The sequence below is a fragment of the Rhincodon typus genome, chromosome 6 (assembly GCF_021869965.1).
Source record: "Rhincodon typus isolate 14 chromosome 6, sRhiTyp1.1, whole genome shotgun sequence".
NCBI classification, from domain to species: Eukaryota; Metazoa; Chordata; class Chondrichthyes; order Orectolobiformes; family Rhincodontidae; genus Rhincodon; species Rhincodon typus.
This window is the reverse complement of record NC_063337.1, coordinates 66,479,445-66,505,277: the sequence shown is the minus strand read 5'-3', so window position 1 is coordinate 66,505,277 and position 25,833 is coordinate 66,479,445. Positions and strand designations below refer to the sequence as shown.

Below are 25,833 nucleotides of genomic sequence, written 5' to 3'. Positions count from 1 at the left end.
ATTTTTCTCCCTCCCTCCTCCCAGGTCCATGCACAGCAGCAACTTCTGGAAGCAGAGGTCATGACTGACCATGCCCAGGGCTTTCCAGTGTGTCTTGTATTGCATCTTGAAGGGAACATTGCTGCATGGCCAGAATGGTGCAGTTGAGATACACAGGGTGCAATCACCATCCTATGAGTTGGAAGGCTGCTTCCTTGGCAGAACTATAACCTATGACATTATAAAACATTATCCCTTGATTCACTTTGTGCTATGATGAAAGATTTACTGGTAATGCTAAATTTATTATAATATGTCTATTTCTTGTCATATTGTAATCATTTCTGTGAACCAAGGTGATTTGTAAGTCAGCCCCTCCTGTATATTACAAAGCATTGAAGAAATGACAAAAACACTGATTTTGCATTCAATATAAAAGATTTTTGTTAACCTCAGTTTTCATTTTTAAAGGGTTACTTTCAGCTAAAAGCAAATCCAGGCACTTGGTTGCTTCGATTACGCAAAGGGAGATCTAGCAATATCTACCAGATATTTATGTAAGTAAAACCATATGGAATACATGTTACCTTATCACCAACCACAAGTTGGTGAAATTTTGTTTGTACACAAGTGATACATGGTGTTAATAGAGTAAGGTAAAATAATTTGAGGTTTCACTGTCTTTGTGGTTAATGTAATTGGTTCGTGAATTTTGTGGAGTGGATGCCCTAAAGAAGTAAATACCTTTTACACTCGAATTATGATCAATTGCCTGTCTGAGTCAGCTGACAACTTTCGACTAAAAAGTCCAAACTCTTTGTACTTACTTGATGTAAACCTACTCATTGATACAATCATAGAATAGCTTCATCTTCTTCATAAACAGTCAGTCATGATTGAGGATGACTTTCTTCCACTATGGATTTATGGGTCCTGAGGTGACTGAACCAATCAGACGCTGGATCCACACACTCTCCCACAGGTGGTGTTCGTTGAAGCAGGGTTGGTGAGATGCCTAGGTTTGTTTCACACACTCACTTCACTGTTTATGTTGGTCTCCAAAATGGATGGCGTCATCTTGAAGCTCCTTTTCCAGTTTGGTGGTCTTGGGCTGGAGATTACCACAACTAGTTGGGGATACAGTCAGTTCTACTATAACGTGATAGTTGCATTACTGTGTGGCATCGCATTATAGAAAATCGCGCTATAGAAATAGCGGGGCCTATGGGAAAAGCTGGATTAGGGGTAGACCACCAAAAACAATCACTCAAAATCGTTCAAAAATCAGTCAAAAGCCTAACACAAAAGATAGCACAGTTTGAATGAATGTTTAATTCATATCTAATAATGTAATTAAATAAATTTAACACTCTACCTTGAAAAAATGTCAAGATGACTTGACGGGGAAGAAGGTTTTGAGGTTGCTCTGCTGTTCATGTTGATCATATGATGCCGGCACAGAGACCCTCTCGGCACTAACATTGCACAAGCTCAGGACAAAGCCAGCAAAACGATCTTGTGATGTTGACATGTACAACTCTGTGCACCGATGGAATTGTGTTATAGCCAATACAAATTCGCTTTTCAGAAATAGCGTTCTCCTAATCGTCAGTCGTGTTATAGCCAATTCACGTTTCCGGAATGTGTGCTATAGCAGAACCGTCTGTGTTGCATTTTTTCAGGGTGGCTTTGAGGACGTCATTGAACTAACTGTTTTCTCTGTGCTAACCACCTGCAGTGAAGGAACTCAGGTCAGGTAAATTGTTTTGGAGGTTTTGTGTCAGGCATGTGAACAATGTGACCTGCAAAATGCAACTGATTGATTGCAATCAGTGCCTCAGTGCTGGGAGAGGACCTTGATATTGGAGCATCCATCCTACCAGTGAATTTGCAGGATTTTGCAGAGGCATCAAGGGTTTTGCTTTTAATTCTATTACAATGTGGGCATTGTTAACTGAGCCAACATATATTGCATGTCCTTAGTTGCTCTTGAGTAGGTGGTGGTGAGCTGCATTCTTGAACTGCTGCAGTCCATGTGCTGTAGGTAAACACAATGCTATTAGGGAAGGAATTGCAGGATTTTGACTTAACAACACTGGAGCAACAATTATATATTTCAAGGTCAGGATGACGAGTGGCTTGGAGGGCAACTTGCTAGTGGTGTTCGCATGTATCTGCTACCCTTGTTCTTATAGGTGGAAATGGTTATGGGTTTAGAAGGCGCTTTAGTGATTTCTGTAGCCATGATGTGGAGGTGCCGGTGTTGGACTGGGGTGGACAAAATTAAAAATCACCCAACACCAGGTTATTGTCCAACAGGTTTATTTGAAAACACAGAGGCTTTCTTAGCCTCTGAAAGCTTGTGTTTTCAAATATACCAGTTGGGTTATAACCTGGTGTCATGAATTTCTGTAGTGCATCCTGTAGATCTTGCAAACTGCTGCTACTGACCATCATTGGTAGAAGGAATGGATGTTTATGGATGTGGTACCAATCAAGCAGGCTGTTTGTTACAGATGATGTCAAGCTTCTTGAATGTTGTTGGAACTGCATTCATCCAGGCAAGTGGGGAGTATTCCAGCACACTCCTGATTGTGCCTTGTAGATGATGGACAGGCTTTGATTAGTCAGGAAGTGACATACTTGCTGCAAGATTCCTGGCTCCTGACCTGCTTTCGTATTTATATGACTAGTCCAGATCATTTTCTGATTTAATGGTAACCTCCAAGATGTTTATAACGTAAGAATCAGTGATGGTAACACCATTGAAAGCCAAAAGTCAATTGTCTCTGATTTGAGATGATTGTTGCCTGGCATTTGTATAGCAGAAACATTATTTGCCACTTATTAGCTAAAATGTGGATATTGTTCAGGTATTGCTGCATTTGGGCATGAGTGCTTCAATACCTGAGGTGTTGTGAGTGGTGCGGAATGTTGTGCAATCATTAGCAAACGTCTGTATTTCTGACCTTATGGTGGATGGAAGGTCTTTGATGAAGCAGCTGAAGATGGTTGGGCCTAGGACACTACCCTGAAGAACTCCTGCAGAGATTGTCCATGTGGTTGACAGTGAGGAGGAAGTGTTAAGTTATAGGAGGATATAAATAGATTGGTCAGAAGGGCATTTCAGTGTCAGATGGAATTTAACTCTGTTAAATGTGAGGTGCTGCACTTTGAAAAAAGGACCAAAACAAGGGAATATTCAATTAATGACAACAGACCAGGAAGCTCAAAGGAACAGAGGGATCTTGGGGTGCTTGTCTGTTGATCCCTGAAGGTGGTAGGACAGGTTAATAGAGTAGTTAAGAAGGCATATGGCAGACTTGCTTTTATCAGTCGTGGCATTGATTGTAAGAGCACGGAGGATATGTCGAAGCTTTACAGACGTTTGGTCAGGAGTACTGTGTGGTCACCACATTATGGAAAGATGTTATTGCAGTGGAAATGGTGCAAAGGAGATTCACCAGGATGTTGCCTGAAATGTAGCATTCCGGCTATGAAGAGAAGCTGGATAAGCTCGGGTTATTTTCTTTGGAGGAGAGAAGGGGTCCTGATAGAGATATCTACAATTGAGGAGCATGGACAGAGTGAATAGAAAGCAACTGTCCCTAGTAGTCAGAGGGTCAATAACAAAGGGGCATGATTTTAAGTGAAAGGCAGGGGGTTTAGAGGGAATTTGAGGAAAAGCTTTTTTACCCAGAGGATGGTGGAAGTGTGAAACACACTGCCTGGGAGGGTAGTTGAGGCAGGAAACCTCATAACCTTTTAAAAAGTACTTGGCTGAGCACTTGAAAAATCATAACATTCAAGGCTGTGGGCCTCGTGCAGGAAGATAGGACTCATGTAGATAGTAGTATATTTTTGGCAGTACAGACTTGATGGACCAAAGGGCCTTTCTGTACTCTGATTCTATGATTCCGCTACACTTTTTTAGGGGCTGCACGGTGGCTCAGTGATTAGCAGTGCTGTCTCACAGCGTCAGGGACCCGGGTTCAATTCCACCCTTGGGCGACTGTCTGTGTGGATTCTATTTACTGCTAGCCTGTGACTCCACCTTCCAATTTATGTCAGATTTCCAGCATCCAAATTGTATTAATAATAGTGTGTGATATCATTGATCAATTTTAACCTCTCCTGCAGACATGAAGGCACAGATTCTCCTGATGATGCAGATGATGTTGTTGTAGTACTGGACAGTTTCAAAAGCAAGATCCTCAAAGTTCAGGTATGTAAGTACAGTTGTGAATCTGTAATAAGTAGTTCCTCATTTGTATAATTTGATTCTGTTTTTGGAGAACTACAGTTTATTTGTGATAAAATTTTCACATCAAACATTACATTTGACTCTTACAAGACTGATTTTGAAAACTACAACAATAATTCTGGAAGTTTAAGAAAAAAGGTACCTATTGTATTTTTCAAATTTGGAACCTTGATGTTGAAATGGCCTAAATTTTGAACTCGCTGTTAGTGTGCATTGAGTTGTTTTGTTGTGACCATATGCTGACAATTGATTGAAACACTTCACCTTGACCAATTGTACCATGATGAAGTTTGTGACCCTAGCATGATCCTTTTCTTGAAAACTGCCCATTCACATGCAGGTGGGGCAATAATGGAACCCAAATTGAAAGGGAAAATTTCCAATCAGCGTGGGTGTTTGCCCATTTTTTATTTCAATCTCTGCAGCCAGTGCTGCAGCAGAAATCAGCAAGAGCCTTGTCATTGTCATGGAATCATTGAGTAGTTTGCAGCACATTTGGCCCATTGAGTCCTTGCTGGCTGTCTGTAGATTCATCCAATCAGTCCCATTCCCCTGTCCTATCCTTGTAGCTCTACAAGTTTTAATTTTTTCACAGATCCATCTGATTCCTCTTTGAGATCATTGACCATCTCTGATAGCACCACCATCGTAGCTGAAGAGTTCCAGGTCATTACCAAACACCGCAGAGAAGGGGTCAACTTCACTTGCAACATCCTGGCTTGATTGGCAGCTCTGGCTAATTGATCTCTATTACAGATTTTTGCACAAAATAAGTGGTGTCAAATGATTTGTGGGTTCAGGTATTGAAACGTTAAAGAGTCTGAATAAGTAACAGTTTATTTCCCTGTAACAAAGTTTTTTATTATAGTGAAATGTTATGAACAAATCACTTGTGAAACTTAGAACACATCTAATTGCCACTCTTGGGTTCATTGCTCTGTTCTGTATATAGTGGACAATAGGACTAGCAAGCGCTGTGCCTTAGCATGCAGGACTATGGAGGTTGATGAGAAGCTAACCTTGACATTGGGAACATGTGGGGCCATCTAGGGTGTTTGAATGGGATAAGGTGGCATGGGTGGATGTTTGGAGAAGGATAGCTTGATTGGGGAAGTTAGGGGCTTTGTAGGGTTTTTTGGAGTGAATGTTGGCGTGGCCAATATGATGGCCCTTGGTAGGATGGTGTGACGAGGGCCACGTGTATGCTATATTCTCGGATTCTGCCTTGTCATTTGTTAATGTGAACTAACTCACAAGGAGGGAATTTAAGGGCAAGATTAGAATTGGTGTTCACAGGAAATATCAAAAGAATGTAAATCAGCAGATGATGAAAATGTAGACAATGTTAATCCTGTATTGATAAGCCATCAAAATCAACATCCATATCTGAGACCATTTCAATGCTAGGCATGATAGTCCCTTCTTTACATAGAACATAGAACAGTACAGCACAGGAACAAGCCTTTTGGCCAGTCATGTCTGCACCATCCACAATATCATTCTAAACTGATCCCATCTGCCTGCATAAGTTCTCTATCCCTCTCTTCCCTGTCTCTTCGTGTTTTGTCAAAATGCCTCTTAAATGTTGCTATCATATCTGCTTCAACCAAATTCCCTGGCAGCCTGTTCCTGGCACCTAACAGTCTCTATTGTAAAAAAAACTTGCCGGGCACACTCCTTTAAACTTTCCCCCTCTCACCTTAAACCTCTGCCCCCTAGCATTTGAACCAATTATGATTGTAAGGACTTGGTGATCAGCGAACAAGATGAATTCCCTAACATACAAGTGTTTGGAATTTAATAATACCATTAATGATTGTTTCTGCTTGTGTCTCAAGTTGTGGGTAATTTTGCCAGGACTTTAAAGGTACATAAAGCATATGCTACAGGCTTCTTACTCTGTGGGATAATTGCTGTGATGAAGCATTAGACAGAACAACAAAATTGTGGCTTGAGATCCTAGTGGGTCAAAACAGCATCTCTAATCAGTACTTCACTTTTTCCAGTGCTTTCTGACACTCCACAGATCAGTCCCAATCTATTCTAACTATGAGCTGCTGATACAGTGGAACAACTGTATTAGGTAAATTGGGCTGAAAACAAAAAGTACTGGTGATCACAGCAGATCAGGCAGCATCCATGGAGAGAAAGCAAGTTAAGATTTCGAGTCCAGATGACTCTTCATCAGAGCTGACATGAAGTGTGGAGGTGGCAGCATTTATGCAATAGATGAAGGTAGAGTGCTGGGGAAGAAAGGATGTTGATAGTTCAAAAATTGGAGGTGGACTTAGAACATTTATAAGGATTGTCATGCATTGTTCTATACTCTTCTTTGTCCTCCAGTTTCTTTGCTTTCAAAATCCCCTTGAACTTCTCCTATGTTGGATAGATTCCTATACTATCTATTTGGTGACCCAGGTATGATGCACTTGACACCGTGAAGCAACTCTTGTGCTTTTTCGTTTCATCCATATTCCTGATGTTAACATCAAGATTTGTTCAACAGCATGTTCTTTATCACTGAAGAAGCTGCACACACCTTTCATCTCAATTAGCTTCAGCTCCATGACTATGCTGGATCAGTGGACACCTGTCTGTGAGGAGTTTGCTTGTTCTTCCCGTGTCTGCATTGGTTTCTGCTGGGTGCTCCATTTTTCTCGCATTGTCCAAAGCTATGCTAGTTAGATGGATTTGCCTTGCTAATTTGCCCTGTAGTGTCCAGAGATGTGCAGAGTAGGTGTATTAGCCATGGTAGATACAGGGGGAGGGTAGGGATCTGGTTGGGCTGCTGTTTGAGGTTCAGTGTAGATTCGATGAGCTAAATGGCCTCTTTCTGCACTGTAGGGATTCTATGATTCTGCAACTGAAGTTCCCCCAATTTGATGTTGCTGCAACTGGTCCTGACTTGGTGTTGCTCCAACTGGCCCCAACTCGGTGTTGCTGCACAATTCTTGCCAGTCTTTCAAGCCCAGCCATGTAGAATGCAGTGTCCCTTGGAAAACTCCTTGGAAGTCCTGTGGAGTCAGAGTACACAGCCCACCCCGTTCCTAGCTGCCTAAAGTGAGTTTAGATGTCCAGTGTGAGTGTTAGTGAATGGATGAATGAAAGAATGGTTAAGTAGGTTAGGTAAGTCAGTAGGTGGTAGAGAGAGTGAGGTGGCAGATGGGAAGGATGGTAAAAGGGAAATATTTCACAATAATCCATTGCAGAGGCATCTTGCAGACAGCACTTCTAAACTCCACATCTGGCCCATCATGGAGAGGACATCATTGACTTGCAGCCAAATATGTTATTTTCAATGATATCCTGCGCTAATGCACATACAGCAACCTTTCAAACTGATTAAATGTCCTTAAAATCAACTTTAAAAGTTGCCAAAAGTGTGTTCTGATGTTCTTCAGTCCTTAACCTCTTCAATTAAATAAAAGAATTCCAACCGAACCTGATGGCCATCTTTCTTATTTGTCTCACACTGAGTAAGACTAACACATGTTCAACTGCATGCAGCCATTAGTGTACTAAATACTTAACCTTCACAACAGAGAGGGCAACTCAACAGTACACTGTAATCTCCTTTGATAGTTTCAGGCCTCCTACGGGCATAGCCTGAATAATGGCCCTCACCATAAGGGCTAGCAACATCTCCTCCACGAGAGGTGGTTAGAATGTGCAGAATTGTCTCATTCCTTACAAATAGTTCCTGCTTACAAATCTCCTTACAAATAGCCTCTAGTTGTGCAACATCACCTGCAAGTCAAAGAGGATCACTGAATATAATACAATATGTTTAAATGGTGTGGCTATCATGCCTAAATAACTCTCAACTTGCGTTACATTTTAAGATGCAACACCGATCTTGATTCTAAATGTGAGATCATTAAACGTCTTGTGACATTACATCTAGGCCCTCGGCTGAAAGTTTTGCCATTAGCTTCCATAGCTGTTTGTTCCCAACACCTTCTTGTCACATTTCTGGACAGTCTCCTGACACTTTCCTCCTTCTTGAGTATATGGAACATCTTCCACCTCCCCCAGCAAGATTTCCAGTATGATGCAAGGAGTACTTGCTCTGTGTTCCCCAGTCGATTATTCTTTACTTTTTCAATTTTAGAATGTCTTCCACACCCTGCTCAAGACCTAATGCACCTGCCCTGAGATAGCACAACTGGCAGTCAGTGGATAACTACCTCTCCATTCTGGTCTCCCTGCTAATGAGTGGAGACGATAGATTGCATGCTGAAATCTCAACAAAGTTGGTAGGCTGTCTGAATTACATTTAATTGTTGCAGGTTACTTGAGCATCCTGTTTCCATGCAAGATTTCAGAGCTATCCAATTTAACCCCAGCAAGTCCAAGTAACAGAATCAGCTAGCGACAGCATGAATTTACGACGGGGAAGTCATACTTGAACAATCTGCTGGAATTTATTTGAGTATATAACTGGTAGAGTGGATAACAGTGGATGTGGTTTACTTGGATTTTCAGAAGGCTTTCGATAAGATCGCACTTAATAAATTAGCATTTAAAATTAAAGTGCATGTGATTGGAAGCTGTGTACTGAAATAGATTGAAATGGATTAAGGATGGCAGGGTGGCACGGTGGCACAGTGGTTAGCACTGCAGCCTCACAGAGCCATGGATCTGGGTTCAATTCCAGCCTTGGACATTTGTCTGTGCAGAGTTTGCACATTGTCCATGTATCTGCATGGGAAGTGCAGGTTAGGTGGATTGGCCACATGAAATTGACTTGTAGTAGCCAGAGATGTATAGCCATAGTTACAAGATAAGGGTGGATGGGTGGGATGTTGTTCAGAGGTCAGTGCAGACTCAACAGGCCAAATGACCTGTAGAGATTCTATGAGAACTGGTTGATGGACAGAAGTCAGAAGTCAGAAATCAGAATAAGGAATAAAAACTTATCTTTTTCTGAGTGGCTGACAGTGACTAATGGGGTACTGCAATGATCAGTGGTTTGATCCCATCCGTTGACAACATACATTAATGATTTAGATGAGGAAACTATGTGTCATACATTCAGGTTTGCAGATGATACGAAGTGGGCAAATACATGGCACATGCAGTATAATTTGGATAAATATGAGGTTGATACTTTGATAGCAAAAACAAGAAGGCAGATTATTATCTGAATGGTGATATATTTGGAATGCGGTAAGTGCAGCAATACCTGGGTGTCCTTGTACGCCAGTCGCTCCAAGTAAGCAGGCAGGTGCATCAGACAGTGAAGAAGGTAAATAGAGCCATAGAGGTGTACAGCATGGAAACAGACCCTTCGGCCCAATTTGTCCATCTGGCCAACCAGAGATCCTAAATTAATCTAGTCCCATTTGCCAGCATTTGGCCCATATTCCTCTAAATCCTTCCGATTCATATACCTATCCAGATGCCTTTTAAAACCACTTCGTCTGGCAGTTCATTCCACGCGCGCACCACCCTCTGTGTGAAAAGTTGCCCCTTAGGTCCCTTTTAAATCTTTCCCCTCATGACCTCTAGATTTTTGACTCTCCCACCGTAGGGAAAAAGACCTTGATTATTCACCGTATCCATACCCCTCATAATTTTATAAACCTCTATAAGGCCGCTCCTCAGCATCTGACGCTCCAGGGAAAATAGTCCCAACCTATTCAGCCTCTCCCTATAACTCAAACCCTCCAACTGTGGCAACATCCTTGCAACTCTTTTCTGAATCCTTTCAAGTTTCACATCATCCTTCCTAAAGCAGAGAGACCAGAATTGCATGCACTGTTCCAAAAGTGGCCTAACCAATGTCCTGTACATCTGCAACATGAGCTCCCAACTCCTACAGACTGATTCCTGGGGATGGCAGAATTGACGTATGGAGAGAGACTGGATTGGTTTGGACTATATTCATATGAGTTAAGAAGAATGAAGGGAGATCCAGCTTCCAAGGACTGCCATCCAGTCTGATCATCCGGCCATTCTCTGGTCAAAGTAGTGCAACCAGCAGCAGTGGTAGCTGTTAGAATTATTTTCCAAAGAAGAGTAAGAATGGATAACAAGTGAACTAGAGAGTTTCACAGTGGAGTCAGAATGGGAGGCCCCAAGTGGGCAGGCAAGGGTCAAGGTGTGTAAGCTATGGATGGGGGTGGTGAGGAGGGGTGTGGTGGTGACCTTGCCGAGTGTGTAGTGAGTCACAAATTGGAAGAGCAAACTGTTGAAGGATGCCACCCATGTTCCCATCTGGAACCCCAAGGAGGCTCACCTGCCAACTTCTGCCCACCCTCCAACCCAATAGTGCAGCATGGCAGGAAGTGGCATATTAGTCACCATGCATTGGCAACTTGAGATCCTCAATTGATGCAAGAGTGGACAGGCCTCCCAATTCCTTACTACAACATGGCCAAGTCAGGACAAATGGGTAGGCAGTAGGATTGTCACATAAAGAATTTTAAGAATCACATCTCCCTGAAAACCTGTCCGTAATGGACTATTAGGCCTGCGTTTGTTATCTATCCCTAATTGCCCCGCAGGAGGTGGTGATGCTGGTGAGCTGCCTTCTTGCAGCCCTTGTGGTCTATGGTCATTTGCAGTGCTGTTACAATATCAACTAATTGAAATTTAAGGAATACACCCCTGAGGGAGTAATTGGCCGGTTGTATATGTCCTACTCTTTGTGTACAAGACATACCTGAGCAATATTCCACATTGTCAGGTAGATGCCAGTGTTGTAGCTGGACTGGAACAGTTTTTCTGGGGGTGCATCAAGTTCTCGAGCACATTCTTGAGTACTGTTGCCAGAATGTAGTATCCGCTGCCTCTAACCATTTCTTGATACCATATGGAGTGTATCAAATTGTTTGAAGGCTGGCATTCGTGATGCTTCTGACCACTGGAGGAGGCTAAGATCGATTATTCACTCAGTACGTTTACTGAAGATTGTTGCACATGCTTGAGCCTTATCATTGGCACTGTTCTGCTCAGCTCCCGCATCATTGAGGATAGAGAAACAAAAACAGAAATTGATGGAAAAACTCAGCAGGTCTGGCATCATCTGTGGAGAGAAATCAAGAGTTAAAGTTTCGGATCCAGTGACCGTTCTCCAGAACAGAAGGTTAGGGATATTTGTGGAGTCTTTTCCTCTGATTATTCATTTAATTTTCAACCTGCATTCACAACTGCATGTCACAGGGCTGCAGAGTTTAAATCTAAGTGATCCTTTGCTTGTGAAATCACTTGGTCTTGTCTGTTTCGTGGTGCTTACACAGTTTAACATGCACATTATCTTGTGTTTTGATTTGTCAGGTTGGCTCTGCATTTTTAGACCTGGCGCTGCTGCTGGCATGCTCTCCTGCACTTTTCATTATGAAATTTTCCCCTATATTTCAATATCCATGCTATTATTGTGTTAGAAAAAGATTAGTCGCAACACTCCTGTCCACCTTCCCTCTGTCTGAAGAGCAACTGTTCTTGCTGTTTTCTGATCTCAACCATTGTTTTGTTGCATCCAAGATGATACTGAGCCTCCTATTCCCAACCTTTTACTGTAGTAACGTTTTTCTTAAAATGTGACTGCGTTCTTTTCATCGTCCTCTGATACTTCATAAAAATATTCAATTCAAACACCTTTTGTAAATTTATGCTCTTTTCTTAATCTCAGGGGCCTGCTAACTTTTTCTTGATTATTGTTTCTAAAACCTAATCTATTGACCAGCCTGTAGTTCCTAGAAACTTGCTTGTTACACCTCTGAGGTAGCCTCCTGAACAATGTGCTGATTATCTAAAAGAAATGAGTGCAATTAGCTTAATAATACAGAAAAGCAGTCTTATGGTGCAGTGGTAGTGTCCCTATCTCAGGGCCAGAGGTTCCAGTTCCAGGATCTACCTGCTCCAGAGGTGTGTCATAACACACTTAAACATGTTGATTTGAAAAAATAAGACAGTACAGAAAGAGACTCCTTGTTCTTTGGAATTTGTGCCTCCTCTTTCAAAGACTGCATTTTGAAGGCAGCAGTGCCCACCATCCTATTGAGGGTTGTGGTAGGGGGAAACGGGGTGATATCTCAAATCTCAAATATTTGTTGCTCGAAAAAGATTTTGTTTCTGGCTCATTTACTAATCTCCTTAAATCTGTGACGTCACTTTATTAACCTGTTAACTATCAGAAAGACTTTCCCTTTATTTACTCTATCTGAACCTTTTGAGATTTTAAACACCTCTAATAAATCCCCTCCCAATATTCATTGTACAGGGAACAATCCCAGTTTGTCCAGTCCATCTGTGTTATTACAATCGCTCATTTCTGGAACCATTGCAGTAAATCTCTCTTCTCCAAAGCCTTCACGCCCTTCCAGAGTGCTGCCCAGATCAGACACATTTTACCATCAGGCCTAAAATTAAGCTGTGTGTGTACATATATATATACATGCACACACATACATATATAATGCAGAAATCTATGTGCCTTTTGTGTACATGCCTAATTTATATCACTTAAAATCCAATGTGCTTTACTAACTAATTTGTTAACCTCTCCTCCCTCCTTCAAACATTTGTGCACAAGCATTCCCTGAGTTTCTTTCTCTTCTTGCACCACTGTAAAATTTATCAGCTATCATTTATCATATCTTACATTTTGTTCAGAGAAATGGTGAGCAGTATCACCTTACACTTGTCTGCATTGGAGTTCATCTCATTGGAGGCATGTGCTCACTCATTCCATCAAAGATCAGACATCAGCTGTCCTCTAGTGCATTGAATGTCACTTAGATGGAAAACCCTTTAAGCTCAGTCACCTCTATGCCAGCATTAAACTGACCAACTGAGACTAATATAACAAAAAACAGAGAGAACAAAGAACAATACAGCGCAGGAACAGGCCCTTTGGTCCTCCAAGCCTGCGCCGACACATTTTGCCCTTCCATATTGAAACTGTCTTCATATCCAGGAACCATATCCCTCTGTTCCCTTCCTATTCTTGTATTTGTCCAGGTGTTTCTCGAATGCTGCTATTTTGTCTGCTTCTACCACCTCCTCTGGCAGCGTGTTCCAGGCACTCACTATCCTTTATGTGAAAGATTTGTCTTGAACATCTCTTTTAAACATCCCCCCTGCACTTTGAACCTGTGTCCCCTAGTAACTGACCCCTCCACCATGGGGAAAAGCCTCATACTTTTCACTATGCCTTTCTGAATCTTATAAACATCTATCAGGTCGTCCCTCAACTTTCTGCATTCCAGTGAAAACAAACCCAGTCTATCCAACCTTTCTTCAGAGCTAAAATCCCCCATACCAAGCAACACCCTGGTAAACTGTTTCTGTATCCCGTCCAAAGCATCCACATCTTTCTGGTAGTGTGGTGACCAGAACTGTACACAATATTCCAAGTGTGGCCTAACTAAAGTTTTGTAAAGCTGCAGCATCCTCAAATTGATCCCTGTAGAACACCACTAGTCACAACCTTCCATTCTAACAAGCATTGTTCCACTGCTACCCTCTGTCTCCTATGACTAAGCCAGTTCTGAGGAAGGGTCACCAGACCTGAAATGTTAACGCTGATTTTACTTCACAGATGCTGCCAGACCTGTTGAGCTTTTCCAGCAACTTCTGTTTATGTTCCTGATTTGCAGCATCTGCAGTTCTTTCAGTTTTTGTTCTGAATCCCCCTTGCCAGCTCAACCCTAATACCATGTGGCTTTACTTTTTGTACCAGTCTGCCATGAAGAACCTTGTCAAAGGCTTTACTGAGGTCCATGTAGACAACTTCAACCACTTTTCCCTCATCAATCATCTTCATCACCTCCTCAAAAACCTCAATCAAGTTAGTGAGGCACGACCTCCTCCACAGAAAACCATGCTGTCTATCAGCAATAAGTTCGTTTGCTTCTAAATCTGCATAGATCTTCTCCCTGAGGATCTTTTTCCAATAATTTCCCTACCACCGAAGTGAGGCTCACAGGCCTGTAATTTCCAGGATTATCCCTGTTACCCTTTTTAAACAATGGGATGACATTGGCTATTCTCCAGTCTTCTGGGCCCTCACCTATGATCCAAAGAGGATACAAAGATGTCTGTCAATGCTCCAGCAATTTGTTCCCTTGCCTCCCTCAATATTCTGGGATAAATCCCATCAGCACCCTGAGACTTATCTACTTTAATACTTTTTAAGATGCTCAACACCTCTTCCTTTTTAATAGCAACTTGGCTTGAAGTATAACGTACAGTATGAAGTGTTTTTACTAACTTTCTACCCTATTTGCAAGCCACTCACATTCTTTTTAATTCTGCAGACAAGATACTCGACCTATCCAAAACAAAATGCATCAACTCAGACCCAATCAGTCAAATTTTCCACCTCGCGTATACATTGAAGGAGAGAATCTGATATATGTTGAGCACTTCACAGACCTGGGCAGCACCTCTCTCAAAACATCACCATCGACGAGTAGATCCAACACTGGATCCTCTGTGCCAGTTCAGCCTTCTACAAACAGCAGCAGTGAGCATTGACAATAGAGACCTCTGCAAATCTATAAAAATCTAGTGTTCAGACCAATTGATGTCACCACACTCCTGTAATCCAGTGAGAGCTGGATTCTGTGTTAGTGACACATAGAGTGCTAAATAAATTCCACCAGCAATACCCTAGCTACATTCTTCAGATTCAATGGTGGACTATCAAACAAGCACTTGTGTTCTCCTTGAAGCTACCTCCATAAGTATTCAGGTAAAACTCCTGAAAAATCAGCTATGATGGAATGATGTCATTTCTGAAGTCAGGTCCTGTTTTCATAATTATCAAGTAGCAGGTATTCCAGGGAGGACAAAGGTGATGCTACAAGACATCAGGAACTCTCCTTGAAGCATGGAAGCATTGACTTTAAAGATTGGGAGGAGCTTGCTGCCAATCATTCAAAAATGGCAACAACTCTTCCTCATGTTTTTGTCAGGCTTTGAGTTCAAACACCTTAATGATGAAGCAGAGCAGCAGCAAAGAAGAGGAAAAAAGGAAACAAGACTTGCACTCCACATACCATTTCCCAGTGTATGCCCAGCCCCATGTATCCAAAACTCATTAGATTTTTGAGAATCCAATTTCTGAGAATCAGCCTGTTCAGTCACATGAAATCCAAGGTCAGAAACTCATGACCTTGAGCAGAAGTCATCTTCAAATCAAGGGACAGCAATGACAATGACTTAATCCATCAATCTGTCTATGACACCATTTCAGACACTTTTCCCACAATGACACCATTTTAATGCTTCAGATTTGTACATCTACCAACTGAGTATTAGGGATTTGAGACTTTTAAGAGTGGGATATTGGGATAGGCTTCAGCTCTTGAGTGAGGTGTGATGGATGACTTTGATTAATGTTCTAAGATCCACATTATGGGTGTAATAGGTATTGATTAGTGAAAAAGTGTATGAGTTATGAATGTATTTGAACATCGAGTCTCAGTGCAATAAACAGTCTCCTAGATATTATTTTTTATAAGATGGAGACTTTTGGCACAAGTTGGCAAATGACTTCCACATAAACAGATCCGGATTATTGACAAAATAGGACTTATTCATTGAAATAATTCTTACTAATGTTAACAGCCTGATAACTGAAGCAATAATTTCTAGGCAATCGATAGCTGGTCATTAATGCAATAGAAGCTGTGCAATTAATGCAATTGGATGCTAATTATTAATGTAATAGAATTCTAATTATTAATGTGAATCAGCATTGAGTATTTTTGCAATAAGAGCTCAATTGTTGGTAGCACATTCTTATCATAGTATTGAGATTAATTAATGTAGTAGTACCCTGATTTTTAAAATGACTCTAATTGTAAATGTATTAGGAACATGATTATGAATATAATTGGACTCTGATTATTAATGTAATAGAATTATGATTATTAATTCATTATGGTCCTGATCATTCAACAAATAGGTTTGCAACAGAAAGCCTACTTTTTCTAGGATTTTTTGCAACAGCAATTGTGCCTTGAAGAGTAGTCTGTTTGGCCACCTCACAAACAAAAACAGCACAATTTGAAGGGGCCTTGCTGTCAAAAATCTGTCTGAGCTCCCCTTCAAGTCATTGCTGCCTTGGAACTCATGACAGAATAGTTTGCAAAGTTCTGGTCTGTGATCTCATGGAATTTATTGCTGTCTGTTTCCTGGTTCATGACCTTTGTGCATTTTGTGTCATGTAACCTGACGATTAATGTATATCAAAATTCCAATGTTCCAAGTTCTGGACATTGGTAAACCCTATTATATAACTATTGAATGTACACCAATCTTCGTTATTCATGGGGGATAGGGCACAGATCTATTGCAGCTAACAAAAAACACAGATACTGCTAGAAAGTAAATCTCTTTTCACCCGTGAGAGACCATGCATTCAGACTGGGTGAGTCATTGGGAAAAAGAAATGGATTTTGAATTGACCTCACAAGTAAATGGATCTGTGGGTAGGGAATCTGCAGATAATGAGGAGTGAGTGTAATAGACTTGAGTGCAAGATTTGATTGGTTCCCATTAAGTGCATTGGGTGGTTTCAATGTGCTGAATCAATAGCAGTAGCATGAATTTTCTGGGGTTCTGAGACACTTTGCTTCTGAGACACTCCTCCCAAGTTTACACCCATAGTGAAAGATTTTTTTCAATATAAAATTAATTACACACGAATACTTATATAAGTATTACAATTATAGTTTTTCTTTCACAATCTATCACTTCTTGCTGACGCTAAACAACAGTTCTGTCAAGGCTTGGAGCTATCTTGATTAAGCACTCATTGAAATCATGTTCAGTGTTCAGCCTGGCACATTTATACTGGAATTAGCAGACTGTTCCAGAAGTTTGTTGAGTTATACTGCAAATATTTCAAGTGTCATTGGGCTCAGTTAACTATTATTGAAGTTGGTAGGCCGGTAATGCAGTCAATAAAGTATATGTAGGGTTAGTAAACTGTCATTGATATCAAGAAACTGTTTTTGTAAGATCAATCCTCACCACTGCTCAGCTATCTGGTACATTTGTTGCTACTATCCTCTTGAGAGGGTTCCCACACACACCCCAGGATGTTGTGCTGCCTCACTGGTGCCAGGGTCAAGGACGTTTCTGAGCAATTGAATGAAATTCATAAGGGGGAGGATGAGCAGCCAGAGATTGTTGTGCACATTGGTACCAATGACATAGGTAGAAAATAGGTAGAAAGAGGGATGGGTATAGAGAGTTAGGAAAGAGGCTGAAAAGCAAGACCTCAAGGGTAGTAATCTCTGGGTTACTATCAGTGCCATGTGCTAGTGAAGCAAAGAATAGAAACATAGGACAGATGAATGTGTGGCTAAGAAGCTGGTGCAGGGGGCAGGATTTCAGGTTTGGGTGTCCTTAGGACCTGTTCTACGACAGGAGTGACCTGTTTGAAAGGGACAGGTTTCACCTGAACTGGAGGTTTGCTAGTGCTACACAGGAGGTTTAAACTAGAATGGCAGAGGGCTAGGAACCCGAGCAGCAGGTCAGCAAATGGAGGGATTGAGGGGAAGGCAGATGTTAGAACTAGTAAGTCAGAAATGAAGGACAGGTAGAGACAGGTAACTGAACACAATGGTACTAATGGGCATCATAACGAGTATTATAGGTAAGACAGATGAGCTTAGAGCCTAATCAGTACATGGGACTATGATGTTGCGGCCATTACAGAGACACGGTTGAGGGAGGGACAGGACTGGCTGTTCAATTTGCCAGGCTTTTGTTGTTTCGGATGAGATAGAGTGGAAGATAAGAGGTGGAGGAGTTGCATCACTAATTGGGAAGAATGTCACAGCTGCACTCAGAGAGGACATGCTGGAGGGCTCATCCACTGAGGCAGTATGGGTAGAGCTCAGAAATAAGATGGGTGCAATTCATTCTGAAAGGATTATACTGTAACCCCTGCGCCCAACAGCCACTGAGACATTGAGAAACAAATATGTAGGCAGATTATGGAAAGATATAACAACAACACGGTAGTCACAGTGGGTGATTTTAACTTCCCTGATATTGACTAGCACTTCCTTAGAGCAAAAAGCTTAGATGAAGCAGAATTTGTTAAGTGCACCCAAGAGAGTTTCTTGAAACAATATGTAGATAGTCCAACTCGAGGAGGGGCCACAGTGGACTTGTATTGGCTAATGAACCTGGCCTTTCAGTGGGAGAGCATTTTGGAAACAGTGATCACAACTCCTTTAATTTTAAAATAGTTGTGAATAAGGGTAAGTCAGGACCTTGCGGGAAGATACTAAATTGGGGAAGTCAGATTTCATCAGTATTAGGCAGTGTTAATGTGAGGAGCTATTATCGGGCAAGACCACATTTGACATGTGGGAATTGTTAAAGACCTACTGATCAGAGTTCAGGACCGGCATGTTCCAGTAAGGAGGAAGGACAAGGATGGCAAGGAAAGGGACCCTTGGATAATGAGGGAGGTTGTGAATTCACTCAAAAAGCAAAAAGAAGCATATATAAGGTTTAGGAAGCTAAAATCGGATAGGACATGTGTAGAATACAAAGAAAACAAGAAAGAACTCAAGCAGGGAATTAGGAGAGCAAGAAGGGACCATGACCTTGGCAGGTAGGGTTAAGGAGAATCGCAAGGCATTCTATAGGTAATTAAAAACAAGAGGATAACTTGGGAGAAGGTAGGACCACTCAAGGATAACGGAGGGAACTTGTGCTTAGAGGCAGAGGATGTGGGCAAGATCCTAAATGAGTATGTTGCATCAGTATTCACCCAGGAGAAGGATATGGAGGATAGTGAGGTTAGTATGGAGCATGCCAATGTGCTGGTACATTTTGAGATCAAGAAAGAAGTGGTTTTGGGTCTCTTGAAGAGCATTAAGGTGGATAAGTCCCCAGCGCCCAATAGTATCTACCCCAGGTTATTGAGAGAGGCAAAAGAGGAGATTGCTGGGACCTTGACCAGGATCTTTATATCGCTAGCCACTGGAGAGGTCCCAGGGGACTGGCGAGGAGCTAATGTTGTTCCTCTTGTTCAAGGAGGGAAATAGGAATAATCCAAGAAATTATAGATCAGTGAGTCTCAGATTGGTGGTTAGGAAGCTATCAGAGAGAATCCTTTGGGATAGGATTTATGCGCTTTTGGAAGAGAATGGCCTAATTCGGGACAGTCAGCATGGCTTTGGGTGGGACAGGTCATGTCTTACTAACTTGACTGAATTTTTCAGGGAGGAGATGAAGGTGATCGATGATGATAGAGCAGTGAATGTTGTCTATGTGGATTTTAGTAAGGCTTTCCACAAGGTCTGTCATGATAGGTGCATTCAGATGATTAAGATGCATGGGATCTACGGTGACTTGGCCGCTTGGATTCAGAATTGACTTGCCCATAGAAGGCAGAGGGTAGCATTGGAGGGTGTTTTTCTGGCTGGAAATCCGTGACTAGTGGTGTTCCTCAGGGATCCGTACTGGGACTCTGCTGTTTGTGCTATATATAAATGACTTGGATGAAAATGTAGATGGGTGAATTAGTAAGTTTACAGATGACATAAAGATTGGAGTGTGGATAATGTAGAAGGTTGTCAAAGGATACAGTGGGATATAGATCAGTTGCAGGTATGGGTGGAGAAATAGCAAATGGAGTTTAATCGGGGAAGTATGAGGTGCTGTGCTTTGGGAGATAAATAGAGTCATAGAGATGTACAGTATGGAAACAGATCCATTAGTCCAACTCATCCATGCCAACCAGATATCCTCAATTAATCTGGTCCCATTTGCCAGCATTTGGCCATGTTCCTCTAAACCCTTCCCACTCATGTACTCATCCAGATGCCTTTTAAATGTTGTAATTGTAACTGCCTCCACCACTTCCTCTGGCAGCTCGTTCCATACACCCTCTGCGTGAAAAAGTTGCCTCTTAGGTCCCTTTTAAATCTTTTCCCTCTCACCTTAAACCTATGCCGTCTAGTTTTGGACACCCTTACCCTGGGGAAAAGACCTTGGCTATTCACCCTATCCATGCCCCTCATGATTTTATAAATGTCTATAAGGCCACCCCTCAGCCTCTGATACTCCAAGGAAAATAGCCCCAGCCAATCAGCTTCTCCTATGGCTCAAATCCTCCATACTGGCAACATCTTTGTAAATATTTTCTGAACCCTTTCAAATTTCACAACATCCTTTCCATAGCAGGGAAACCAGAATTGCATGCAGTATTCCAAAAGTGGCCTAACCAATGTTCTGTACAACCGTAACATGACTTTCGAATTCCTTTACTCAATACACTGACCAATAAAGGCAAGCATACCAAACGCCTTCTTCACAATCCTGTCTGCCTGTGACTCCACTTTCAAGGAACTATGAACCTGCACTCCATGGTCTCTGCTCGGCAACACTCCCAGGACCTTAGAACAGTATACAGTTAATGTCAGTACCCTGAACAGCATTGATGTACAGAGGGATCTTGGGGTTCAAGTGTGTGGCTACACAAGTGAATAGGGTAGTAAAGAAGGTATATGGCACGCTTGCCTTTATTGGTCAGAGAATTGAGTATAAGAGTTGTATGTCATGTTGCAGCTTTATAAGACTTTGATTAGGCCACACTTGGGGTATTGCGTTGATTTCTGGTCACCACATTACCAGAAGGATTTGGAGGCTTTGGAGAGGATGCAGAGAGGTTTACCAGCATGCTGCCTGCATTAGAGGGAATGTGCGATAAGGAGAGGCAAGAAAAACTGGGGTTGATTTCTCTGGAGTGGCGGAGGCTGAAGGGAGACTTGATAGAAGTTTATAAAATTATGAGATGCATAGTTAGGATTTACAGTCAGAATCTTTTTCCCAGAGTTGAAATGCCTAATACTAGGGGACATGCATTTAAGATGAGAGAGGGAAAGTTCAGGGAGATGTGAAGGGCAAATTTTTTACACAGAGTGGTAGCAGCCTGGAATGCACTGCCATGAGTAGTGGTGGAGGCATATCCAATCAGGACGTTTAAGGGACTTTTAGATAAGTATATGAATATGCAAGGAATGGAGGGATATGGACCAAGGGCACAAGTCAGGAGGCACAAGTTTAACTTGGCGTCATGTTCGGCACAACATCATGGGCCGAAGGGCCTATTCCCATGCTTTACTGTTCTGTGCTCTATATTCTAATGTTGAAAGCACTTTAATTCACTGTTAGCATTGTTTGCATTTTTTTGTAAATGGATCTGTGTTTCCAATGTTTCAGACCATTAATATACATCCTATTTTGGATTACTTACAGGTGAACAAAAAGCCTGATAAAATAAACGAAGATTTGCTCAGCGGTGTGGACACAGAAGACAAGGGGATCTGGGAGTCAATCACAAGGTATCACAAGGTGCAAGTCCATAGCCAAATGGAAGTGGCAGCACAAATGGATAAGTTGGTAAAGAAGGCTTACAGCATGCTTGCCTTCAATGGTCAGGGCATTGAGTATTAAAGTTGGCAAGTCATATTGCAGTTGTATAAATTTTAGTTCGGTCATATTTGGAGTATTGTGAGCAGTTCTGGTTACCACAGGAAGGATGTGGAGGCTTTGGAGATGGTGCAAAAGAAGTTTACAAGGATGTTGCCTGGATTGGAGTGCATTAGCTATAGGAGAGGTTGGACAAACTTAGATTGTTTTTGTGACTGTCAGAAGCTGACAGGTGACCTGATAGATGTTTATAAAACTGTGAGAGGCATGGATAGGGTGGAAACTCAGAGTCTCTTTCCTCGGGTGGAAATGTCAGAAACTAGGGGTTGGGGAGCATAGGCTTAAGGTGAGAGGGTCAAGTTCAAAGGAGTTGTGTGAGGGATGTTCTTTTTACACAAAGGGTAGTAGATGCCTGGAATGTGCTGGGGGCAGAAGCAGATATGATAGTGAATGTTAAGAGGTAGATACACTATCAGGCAGGGAATAGAGGATAGGAATCACGTGCAGGCGGATGGGATTAGTTTAAAATAGCATTATGGTCAGCATGAACATGGTGTGCCAAAGGGCCTGTTCCTGTGCTGCATTTTCTGTGCATCAAAAAAAAGTTTATTTAATAGTTATTGATATATAATGAGAGATAGGCAGTGAGTTACAGTACAGTTATATTAGGAATAGTCTTATTATGATGTTCTCAAGAAAATTTTCACCTACAGGAGCATATTGTAATATCCCATAAATAAAAGATGAAGTGCAGTGTCTGACTGAATTCAGAGATATGTTTTTGGTCAACAGGTGGAGCTGTGTAACAGCAGAATAGATGTTATTTCGGTCCTACTGTGTTTTATAAGTAATCAGCAGACATTTAAATGATTTGAGCAGATTATATTATCCAAACCATCATATTTTAGTTATCATAAAATTGTTGAATTTTGCTTTTAATTCATTTGTAGGATATTGGCAATGCTGGCTGGATGTTTCTCATTTATCTCAGGTGGTGGTGTTCTCATTTATCTGTTGCCCTTAGCCTTGTGGTGGTGGTCTTGGATTTGAAGGCTGCTGCCTAAGGAACCTTGGTTAATTGCTACAGTGCATCTTGTAACTAGTGGACACTACTGCTACTATGTGTCAGTGGTGGAGGAAGTAAACGTTGGAAATACTAGAAAGGATGCCCAACAATTGGCTGGTTATTCCTTGAAGATGTCACAGTGCATGTTCTAGGAACTGCATTGATGCAGGTACATGCCCTTGTGTGGTGCGAATGTTTGGTGGTGACATCCTGCTGGATGTGGCAGAGAACGATCCTTTGCCTGCAAAGATTAGAGAGGTAATTAAGTGAGGATAAGAGGAACTGTCTATCGATGTCACAGCTAAGCAAAATGCTCAAGTGGCTTAGGAGAAAAAAAAACTCCAGAAGCAGAGGCTGTGGATGACATGAGTTTAAGGAACCCACATTATTAAATCAGTGAGCTGAGTGAGCTGAGTGTTCATGAGTCTTGGGAAGAGACTATTACTAAAGAGAATAGCATTTAATGAATGCAAAAATTTGCTGAAAAGGAATCGATTATAGTCATTCCTGCTGAACAAGAGCTTTGATGTAGTAACCCTCTGGTTCTTGAATATATAATATTGTTGTTGAGGGTGGAAGGGTTAAATTTTTCTTTCTGATATTTCAAAGACAATTTCAAATAGTTCTTATATAGTGTGACATAATTCATTTTGGTTCTTTGTGTAATAATCTTTTATGCTTTTATTTGTTAAAATTACTTTAGCTGTCTCTTGTGAACATGTTCAGTGATTGACCAGCATGGTAAACTATTCACAGAAATGAAACATGCGATCCATGGAGCCAGATTTGACACTTGGAGCTGACTTGATCAGTATTACAATCAATTGGGATCATATCAGAAGCTCTATACTAGCCTCTTCAAGATCACAGTTCTTCCAAGTTTTGTTTCATCTCCAAATTTTGAAATCTGTCATGTGTTCCAAAGTCTAAGTCATTAATATATAGCAGGAAAACCAAGAGTTCCAACAATGATCTCTGGGGAATTACACTAAAAATCTTCCTCTGGCATAAGGAATATCAGTACTCTGTTTCTTGTCACTTACCTAATTCTGTATCCTTTTCGATCCAACCCCTTGTATTCCATGAGCTATCATGTTGGTCACAGATCTGTTCTACAGCAGTAAGGCAAATATCTTTTGGAAATCCATGTATACTACATCAACAGCATTCTCCTTATTACCCCTCTCAGTTAGCACTTCAAAAATACTCCAAGTTAGTCAAAGATAATTTTCCCTTGAGGAAACCACACGTATTTTTTAGCGAACCTGCATTTGTAATTCCCTGTATATCTGACATCACTCTTGAGGCCAAGTACAACTGAAAACAAAAATGACCAGTGCCTCCACAATTTCTATACTCATTTTCTTCCTTGGCTGCATTATATCTGGTCCTGGTGGCTTGTCCAATTTACGTACAAGACAGCTGTCTGATATCTCACTTATCAATTGTCAGCCCTTTTAGTGACTGAATTGACTTCTTTCTCCATGGCCTGGGTCAACACTATCTTCCTTGATAGAGACCTTGAATTCAGTTATTAGTGATTTATATTCTTCAATATCCAGTAATTACATCACTAATTAGAAAAATCCATTGATCACATCTGAAAGGCTACAACACTGTAGTCCGCGCCGAAACATGCTCTATGGTCAGGTCAGTCTTAAGTATCAGCCCTGGCACAGTAAGTACTATATTTGACTTTCACTTACAATCAGACAGTATAGCAACATTCAATGCTCAACTGATAAAGGGCTAATTTCAGTGGATTTTAAAGGAATCTGGCTCAGCAGGATTGAAAAGAAAAATTGGCAGCCAAACAGCAGATAAGTATTCAAGAGGGAGATGATCAAACACATAGCAAACATTCAAATAAAAGCAAAATACTGCAGATGCTTTAAATCTGAAACAAATAGAGAATGTTGGAGAAACTCAGCCGATCAGGCATCATTTATAGAGAGAGAGAGAGACAGTTGACTTTTGAGTCTGGTCGTCCTAGTCCTTCAATTGAAGGAGAAAGGAGGGACATCTATAGATAAACCTTCCCAAATGGCTAAAAGTAAAGATGGTAAGCAGGCTTTTGACAAATACCAAGTTCAAATAATAATAGCAATCAAGCAGAATACAGGAAGTACAAGGATAAAGGAAATAATGAGCAAATATCATATGAGAAAAAAATAGCAAATAATGAAAGAAAACACTTAATAGCTTTTATCAACAGGTAATGATTCAAAATTAAAAGGGAAATTTTGTGGAGACAGAGGCCTGTTGAGCTACCAAGTAGGGTGGCACGGTGGTTCAATGGATAGCACTGTGGCCTTACAGCGCCAGGGACCCTTGGGCAACTCTCTGTGTGGAGTTAGCATATTCTTCCCGTGTCGGCATGGGTTTCCTCCCACAGTCCAAAGATGTGCAGGTTGTTGGATTGGCCTTGCTAAATTGCCTGTAGTGTCCAGGGATGTGTAGATTAGGTGGATTAGCATGGTAAATGCAGGGTGATAGGGTTGGGTCTGGGTGGGATGCTGTTTGGAAGTCAATGTGGACTCAATAGACCAAATGGCCTGCTTCCACACAGTAGGGATTCTATGATTCTGAGTATTTCATTATCTGTTCCTGCTAAAGAGTAGGAATGTTGCTAATATCTCAGTAAAGGAGAACATAATGGAGACACTGGACTGGAGTAAAATAAACAAGAGGGACTCAAGTACTGGCACTTGTTCAAAGTAGAAAATTCAACTAGTCCAGATGAGGTGCCCCCTGGTTCGCTGAGGAAAGTACATAGGTGAAACTCTGGCCAATATTATCCAATTCTCAGACATGGGATGCTGGTAGAGAACCAAAGGATGTGAATGTCACACTCTATTTTCAATTGGGGAGTGGGATAACAAATTAAGTAAGCTATTTAAACACGACCATCTTTAATTTTTGTTGTCAGTGCAACAGTAAATGGAATAGTTGTATTTCCTGTTCAAGCAACATCAAACACTAACTGAAGAACAAAGGGAATTACTACTTAGGATGTTAACATTGAATTACATGGAGCAACTTAAATCAGAGTTTCAAGAATAAATTTATTCTATGATCAGAATTGAGCTCAAATTGTGTATCGCTATGA

At 41.3% G+C, this 25,833-nt stretch overlaps 1 protein-coding gene across 1 annotated transcript in view; it reads left to right on the top strand.

Moving 5' to 3' along the window:
* The window catches only part of uggt2 (UDP-glucose glycoprotein glucosyltransferase 2), a 298,559-nt gene that overhangs the window by 233,443 nt on the left and 39,283 nt on the right, over positions 1–25,833 (top strand). Inside the window, exons 30-32 of the mRNA XM_048597609.1 lie at positions 451–536; positions 4,120–4,204; positions 21,485–21,570. Coding sequence (XP_048453566.1) covers positions 451–536; positions 4,120–4,204; positions 21,485–21,570 — 257 coding nt within the window. The remainder of the gene's footprint in view (positions 1–450; positions 537–4,119; positions 4,205–21,484; positions 21,571–25,833) is intronic.